General features: G+C 38.1%; 1 protein-coding gene across 1 annotated transcript in view; it reads left to right on the top strand.

The window, feature by feature from the left end:
• Positions 1 to 574: 574 nt before the first annotated feature.
• Positions 575 to 8,521, top strand: part of Nlrp14 (NLR family pyrin domain containing 14) — a 32,445-nt gene continuing 24,498 nt past the window's right edge. The window contains exons 1-4 of the mRNA XM_052760146.1: positions 575 to 650; positions 1,103 to 2,693; positions 4,412 to 4,585; positions 7,154 to 7,318. Coding sequence (XP_052616106.1) covers positions 575 to 650; positions 1,103 to 2,693; positions 4,412 to 4,585; positions 7,154 to 7,318 — 2,006 coding nt within the window. The remainder of the gene's footprint in view (positions 651 to 1,102; positions 2,694 to 4,411; positions 4,586 to 7,153; positions 7,319 to 8,521) is intronic.

Here is an 8,521-nt window from a genome sequence, read left to right as displayed (position 1 = left end):
TGTCTTCTTAGCTGAGCTGCAGCAGATTGAAGCTCTTGACTCTAGTTTTACTAAATCCAGATTGCCATAGAATCACAACACAGAAAAATTCTGGCTCCCATTCTAACCATTCCTAATGCTCTATTGCTGATAAATCTCATGATCCTCTTGTGCTGTGGGATGGTCTGTATGTCAAATGTGTTGCTGATTGGTCAATGAATAAATCACTGATTGGTCAGTGGCCAGGCAGGAAGTATAGGCGGGACTAAGAGAGAAGAGAATTGAGAGAACAGGAAACTGGGTGAGGGAGACACTGCCAGCCGCCATCAGGATAAGGAAGATGTAAAGTACCGGTAAGCCACAAGCCACGTGGCAAGGTATAGATTAATAGAAATGGATTAATTTAAGCTGTAAGAACAGTTAGCAAGAAGCCTGCCACGGCCATACAGTTTGTAACCAACATAAGTCTCTGTGTTTACTTGATCGGGTTTGAGTGGCTTGGGACTGGCGGGTGAGAGAGATTTGTCCTGACTGTGGGCCAGGCAGGAAAACTCTAACAACACTCTTGGCACCTGTTTCAGGGACAAAAAGGACCATGGAGTCAGAGGATGTTGAGATGATCGAAGACCATGTTTCTGAAGAGGAAACTCTCTCTGGGGACAAAGACTTTGGTCAGCTTTTGTATGTTTTTATAGCTTTATGATGGCAGGGTTAGTTCCTAAGGACCGTTAATAAGTTAAACAGTTTACTTCCAATGGGCCACTTGTTCTCAGTCATTCAAAGTCAATAAGACTGGATTTATGACCTAGTCAAAATCCAAACCGTATTGACTTCAGCATATCAAGCAAACAGTATTTAGAAATGCCTAGTCAAAAGTTAGCCTAGGGGGCTGAAGAGAGATAGCTAAGTACTTAAGAACACTTACTGCTCTTCCACAAGTCCTGGGTTCATTTCCAAATACCTATATGGCTGAGAAAGAGGGAAGGTGGATAGAAAGGAGGAAGGGGGGGCAGAGAGAGAAGGGCATGAGTGGGCAGTGAGCATCTTAACATTGTGAATCTAAAGAGAATTCAATGCTTTGATCATGTGTGTCTTTGGTTCTTTTCCATTCTACCTGACTTAGATGATAGAAGGGACTACAGAACTGTAATAAAGGAAAATTTTTATATTATATGGGATAAGAGCTCTTTGCTTGGAGAATCTGCAACTTTGAATCATGGAATCACTGAGAAAGACCAAAAGTTGTTGGACCGTATCTTTGAAGTGGATATTGAAACCTACAAGACACCACAAACAGTAATCCTTCAGGGAACTGCTGGAATTGGGAAGACAACGTTGTTGAGAAAGGCAATGTTAGAATGGGCAGATGGCAATCTCTACCAGCAATTTACCTACGCTTTTTATCTCAGTGGGAGAGAAATTAGCCAAGTGAAAGAGAAAAGCTTTGCTCAGTTAATATCCAAGAATTGGCCTCGCTCTGAAGGCCCCATTGAACAGATCCTGTCCAAGCCCAGCAATCTCCTTTTTATAATCGATAGTTTTGATGAGCTGGACTTCTCCTTTGAAGAGCCAGAGTTTGCACTATGTAATGATTGGACCCAGAAGCAGCCAGTGTCCTTTCTTATTAGCAGTTTGCTGAGGAAAGTGATGCTTCCTGAGTCATTCTTATTAGTAACAGCAAGACCCACAGCTTGGAAGAGACTGAAGCCCTTGTTACGTAAACCTCATTGTGTGAAGCTGCCAGGACTGTCTAAGAATGCAAGGATGGACTATATTCACCATTTGTTGAAAGATAAGACATGGACTATGGATGCGATCTGTTCAATTAGAAAGAATGAGAGACTTTTCAACATGTGCCATGTCTGCCATATGTGCCAGGTGGTTTGTACTTGTCTGAAGGAGCAAGTGGAGAAAGGTGGCAATATTGCTATGATCTGCCAAACCACCACAGCTCTGTTCACATGCTATATCTGCAGCTTATTTTCACAGATAAATTCGAGTGTTATTACTCTGCCCAATGAAACACTATTGAGGAGCCTGTGCCAGGCAGCTGCTGAAGGCATTTGGACTATGAATCATATACTCTACAAGAAAAATCTCAGAAAGCATGAGTTAACTAGAGATGACATCTCAGTCTTCCTGAATGTGAAGGTTCTTCAGAAGGATACGGAGTATGGAAACTGCTTTGCATTCACTCACCTCCATATTCAGGAGTTTTTTGCAGCTTTGTTCTACTTGTTAAGAGAGAATCCAGAAGAAAAAGACTATCCCATCAAACGTTTTGAAAACTTGCATCTGTTACTTGAAAGCAACCGTTTTCATGACCCTCATTTGGAACAGATGAAATGCTTTTTGTTCGGTCTACTGAATAAAGACCGAGTACGACAACTGGAGGAAACCTTCAAATTTACAATATCCATGGACATAAAAGGGGAGTTACTTATGTGTTTGGAAGCATTAGAAAAGGATGATTCTTATCTATCACAGCTGAGACTTATGGACTTGCTTCACTGTCTGTACGAGACTCAAGATAAAGAATTTATAACTCAGGCACTGAGCTATTTCCCGAAGATTGCTGTGAAGGTTGATGAAGAAGCCCAGTTGCATATATATTCATTCTGCCTTAAGCACTGCTACTCTCTACAAACTATTAAACTGACTGCAATGGCAGAGTTAAAAACTATGTTGGACTTAAAACCCATAGCTAAAACTTGGTAAGTGTTCACTTTACTAGTAGTGAAGGAAGCAGATTTTACAGAAGGAACCTTTGCTTAACTAAGGTGAAGTAATAATTTCTTAGAAAATCCATCCAGAAATCTTTCTGAGGCTAATATACTGGGTTCTCTATCTGTCCTGCCCCCTAAACTCTGCTCTTCTATGTATGATTTTACCCTATCCCTTTCATCAAGGTGGCTTTTCTGATTCTCTCCATCTAAACCTGTGAAAAGACTTGAATTTATATATTTAACTAAAATGAAGAGTGTATTCTGTAGCATACAGTTATATAGTGGACAAGATGCTTAACATATTGCCCAGTTTAATTCTGATGCCAACAGAATTGTGAACTCTTACATAGGTAACTTACCTATGAGGTTACAATTCCAAAATTCCAAAACTGAGATATATGGGTGTTTATCTAGAAAATAAGTAGGTAATTGATTTAAACATATATTGAACAATAGCTATTAGGCAGCAACTGTTGCTCACATAAGTGCCAGTCATTTGATGGATGATGTATTTGATCTCCCACTTTCCTCAGGGGTTGATACTATCTTTTTCAATTTGACTTAAGAAAAAGCTGAGTTATATGAAGGCATAGGCATGACTGAGGTCACCATCAGATTATAGGTCCTTGGCTTTCAACTTTTGTGTTGGAAAAAAACTGCTCCACTGTCTAATTGGAAAAACATCCCTCTGTTAAGAGAACACATTTCATTCCTTTATCTCAATGTGGCTCACCATTTAAGATATTTGTAAATAAGAAGCTCTTGAATGGTTTTCACAAACTAAGAACTCAAGTCATATTCTACCACTCCGCAGCATCATTCATTATTCTCCTACCCCAAAGTTGGGGCTTAAAGAACTCACCATCTTAAAACATGCTAGATATTACCATGAAGTGACATCTCGGCCTTGTTCATTTCAATTTCATTACAGTACAGAGGGATGGGGAGATAGTTCAGTTGGGAAAGCACCTGCCTTAAAAGCATTAAGACATTTCAATACCTAAACCCACATTAAAAAAAAACACATTTGCAGAGTGACATGTAGGTATAATCACAGTGCTGGGGAGGCAGAGCCAAGCAGATCCCTGGAACTCACTAGCCAGCCAGCATAGCCTATTTGGCAATTTCCAGGCCAGTGAGAAAACCTGTCTCAGAAACAAAGTTCTACACCTGAGGAGCAACAACTGAGGTTGCTCTCTGATCTCCACATATGAGTGCATACACATGCACATACACCTGGAGGAGACACACATATAAGGTTGGATGTGGTTGATCCCACCTTTAATCTCAGCACTCCAGAGGCAGAGGTAGATCTGTTAATTTGAGGTCAGGTTGGTCTATGTAGCAAGTTCTAGACTAACTAGCCAGGGATATACAGGGAAACCCTGTCTCAAAATTAAAAGAACAACAAAAAATCCCAAACAAAATAAAAAGAACATACAGATGTGTGAATCAGACTTCTTCATCCTGAGGTTTCCCCTCCAAAGTGAAGTCTCTGTAGTTCTTATTACATATATGTTGAGCAAATGGATGAGAATTTGGGGGAGGAGGGCTCAGGTAAATAAAACCTTGGGGTAGCCAAGAGAAGATGTCCTGGTGGGCTACCCATAGCAAAAATGCACCTAATGCTCTTTCATAGCGTGTTTTTATACAATAGCATCTTCTAAGGCAAAAGTGGCTGGTCTTTCCTTTTTCTAATTACACAGCTTCGAGGATGCTATTGCTGGAATCATTCACTACTGGAAAGATCTATTTTCTGTGCTTCATAAAAATGAATCCCTGAAAGAAATGGACCTGTATGAAAGCAGACTTAATAAATCATTGATGAATATTTTAAGTGAAGAATTAAGTCATCCAAGGTGTAAACTACAAAAATTACTGTAAGTCTTACATGGGGAATTGTTCTGTGTGTGCGGTTTTTCAAAACAGGGTTTTTCTGTGTAATGGTCCTGGCTGTCTTAGAACTTGCTCTGTAGACCAAGCTGGCCTGGAACTCAGAAATCAACCTTCCTCTTCCTCCCGAGTGCTGGGATTAAAGGCATGGACCAACACCACCAGACATGTGGGAAATTTTAATGGAGTATTCCCACTGTTTTTCTTTGCCCTACCTTCCACCCTTACTTGTTAGGAAAAATCAGTAGTAAATAGAAACGGTCATATGACACATAGTTTTTGGTCAATGAGGGGTAATAGTGGTCCCATAGCACCCTGTTTCCTAATAGACCCAGTTAGTATGTGTAAAGACAGTCGTTCATGTTTGCACAAGACCAAAATCACAAAATGTTATAAAATAAAATCTTCATTAAGTGATGTGTGACTATACATAAAAACCATTGTACAAAATATTCTAAGAACATGAACAATGGAGATGTCTAAAGACATAGGAGCATGACTTCATTTGTTCTGGGAAAGATAGCAATGGTTGTAGAATCTGTTGGCATGTGGTTTTAAGAATCCATTGGGAATTTTCTAGATGAAGCATGGCATAGAACTATGACCTTAAATTTAGGTCACAAAAGCACTTACAAAGACATGACACAGAACTTATTTTATATTAATTTTCTTTTGAATGTTTTATATTTGATAAAAAATCAATTGCATTAAATGTGACAAACAAGTTTATTGACAATCATAAACATATTTATAGCTAACACTAAAAATAAGGTAGAACATTGAGATGAAAATGCTCCATCTACACCTTCCTATTCAGTTCTCTTATGTCACTAGTCTGAGGCAAATCATTTTCTAATCCAGCTAGCTTTGTTTCATTATAGAAACCATTCAACAAACACAGTGTGTATTTGTGTCTGTTTTCAATAAAATGCTGTAAAACTTTATCTTTGTTGTATATTGACTAAGTTTTCATTGCTGATAAGCATTGCCATTGCATTGTGTAACTACATTACAATTTTTAGTTCATTGTCTTGTTAATAAAACCCCCTTGTGGGTTTTTTCAATTATCAGTTATTGAGAATGAGACTTCTATGAATATTGTTTAGCTGTTTGAGTTTTTTACATCTTTGGTTAAAATGTGAGTTGTCTCGTTCATAGATGTATCTGTTGAATATATGCTAAACAGTTTTATAACAGTTATGCCCACAGCATATGAATGTTCCACCTGCTCCTCACCTGTACCCATGCTTATTGTCAGTCCTAAAATCTTAATTTGATTCCAGAATCTCTCGATTTAAAATACGCATGTTTGCATATCACTTCTTGTTGGCTCTCCTGGGGACTGGAACCACTTATATGTTCCTCTGTATTTAGTGCCTGTTGTGTGCTTAATGTCTACTTTCTGGTTAGTCGTATATACTTAGCACCAAACAAATAATACATCCTTGTTCCTAGCATCACCAAAATAGATGCTGTCTTAGAGACTAGCTTCCTGCCAAATATTTTTCCTTAGAATCTCGTTGTTATGAGCTCTGACCTCAGATTTTAATCATTATCTAAACCTGTAGGTAGATAAGAGGCCACTGGATGTGTGACCTTTTTACTCATCTCTAAACATCTCCTTCACATTGTCTTTCCCCAGATGTCATTAGTGCAAATGTTAATAACCAATGCTGCCTTTTGGCTAATTGCTTCTTTTTTAAAACAGAAGAGTCCCTCCAAGGAATTGACACCATGGTGACTGTTCTCAGTCATAGGCTCCTTAGTGATAATTCCTTTTCCCCTTATAAATTGGAAGCAGTTTTTTTTGTTTACATAGTGACTTAGGAGGATAGTTAGCTTTATAAATAGATGAAACTATTTTCTTATGGGTGCTTAGTTGGGGATAGAAGGAATGTAGAAAAGAAGAATTCTGGGTAATGAGATGAAAAGGAGGGAAGTGGTCTCCAGATGGTTAGTAGTTAGGATGCAGTATGGACAGATTGAATTCAGGGCCAGACTGGGCACTGCAGGAGAGTCAAGTATGTCAAAACACAAATGCAATTAGAAGGAAGTAATGAAAAATTGGAAGATGACCTTTGTATTTACTCTCTATATTGCTTCTGTATATTCACTGAAGCCCACAGGATAATAGCATGTCTGCAACAGTATATGTTGCTAATGACATACATCTGATAGTTGATCTTAATTGTGAATTCACTTTTGATTATGGAAAGGATTTAAGCATTCTAAGTTCATGTTGTCACTGAAGTATTTGGAGTGACCTTGATAATTGTGGTAATCATTCCTAAAAGTTCAGAGGCTTCCCTCTACCTTTCCCAATATTACCATCTTCATTTCCTGTGAGGTCAAAATAGTTAAGAATGTCAACTATCATGTTACAAATCCAAACATATGTTGTTTTCCTCAATAGTTCTCTGAAATTCTTTTGGTGCCTTACCTGCAATATGAGAAACCCAGAGTCAGATAAGAGATGAGAGTAAGAACTGAAAGCAGATGAGGAAACTGGGGGTGGAGATGATTGTATAACCACTCTGTATGTATTTCTTATGAAGGTTTGGATCTGTCTGCTTCCTGAATAACTGTCAGGATTTTAGTTTTTTGACTACCTGCCATACCCTGACACATCTTGACCTGAAAGATGTTGACTTAGAAGACAATGGGTTAGAAAGCTTATGCCAAAACTTGATATCCCAACAATGTAAATTACGGGTGCTGAGGTAAGCTTGAGTTTTCATTATAACTTTTGTCTTTCCAATAAAAAAGTTGAAGTCAACTTGGTGTTCATAGTGCTGTATACTTAGTGGAAACCTATTTTCCTAGTTCATTTTTTTCCCCAGTAAGACTGCTCACTCATTCCTCATAAAACACTTTTAATTGTATAATTCTGTGTCTTTATCTTCCCAATGAAGTAAAGGAATAGACCAAGAACTGATGAAGTGAGAAAAATGTTAAATGTTCAATTCTGGGATATATTGTATCTTTGATTAATAGTAATAGGAACACATGTTAGAAAAAATGCTCTGTACTTGATTATTGATAATGAATCCCTACCATCCTCAACTGTGGGTCAGAAACAAGCCTAGAAGGCTGAGAAAGAACAGTGTGGCAACTGTCAACTGTCAAGGTATGCACTCACTGTTGTGTGCTGTCCCTCTTATTGGTGGCACTCAGCTGCTCTTTAGAAATAGGAGAGCCTTAGCCATTATACCTGGACTGCACATTGGATGACAGCTTTTAAGAAAACTATTTTCTAGTGAAAGTCAGTTAAGTCAGTTTCTCACATAAAACCAGAAAAATAGATTCATCTTAAAAGTTTTTATAATCTCTGAACGATCTGTGAGTCAAGACTGAACCTTAATGCATGAAGGGCCAAGGTAAGTTGCTTCCCACAAATAAAGATTTAAAATCCAAGTACTGGAAAAATAGCAAAGTCTGGAGTAAGACCTTTTTAAAATAGGTAAATTCTGTGACCAATGGGTTTTTTTTTAAGTCTTAGCCATATTTTAAAAGATGGAATTCACTTAATGTAGCACATCTTGGGAGTTGATGGGAGATTCTTGAACATGGGTTGTATACAGTTGCGAGTGGGTCAGATTGAGATAGAAACTTAACCAGCAGGCAAATAGATTTAGAATTAAACCTGTATTATGTGGAAGTCAAGTGAGATGTATGCCACTGGTTCTTGTGTCTAAAAAGGAAATATCAATAGCAAAAATCCCAGTGTTATTTGGTAGGAAAGATGTTCTTAGTTTTGGCTAAAGTAGTTCTAAAACAAAAACTTTGGCACTGAAAGTAGCAGGACTTGATAAAAAGCCCTTTTCTGTTGATCTGAATAATGTCTTCTAATGATGATGCTTGATGTGGATCTAGATAGTAAGCTTTTAAGTGGGATATTTTGTGACATGACTTAGTAGGGCCAG

This window comes from Peromyscus californicus, unplaced genomic scaffold, assembly GCF_007827085.1.
Source record: "Peromyscus californicus insignis strain IS unplaced genomic scaffold, ASM782708v3 Scaffold_4__1_contigs__length_199733344, whole genome shotgun sequence".
Classification (NCBI taxonomy): domain Eukaryota; kingdom Metazoa; phylum Chordata; class Mammalia; order Rodentia; family Cricetidae; genus Peromyscus; species Peromyscus californicus.
Note: the sequence above shows the minus strand (reverse complement) of the source record. Positions and strands in the feature narration are given on the sequence as shown.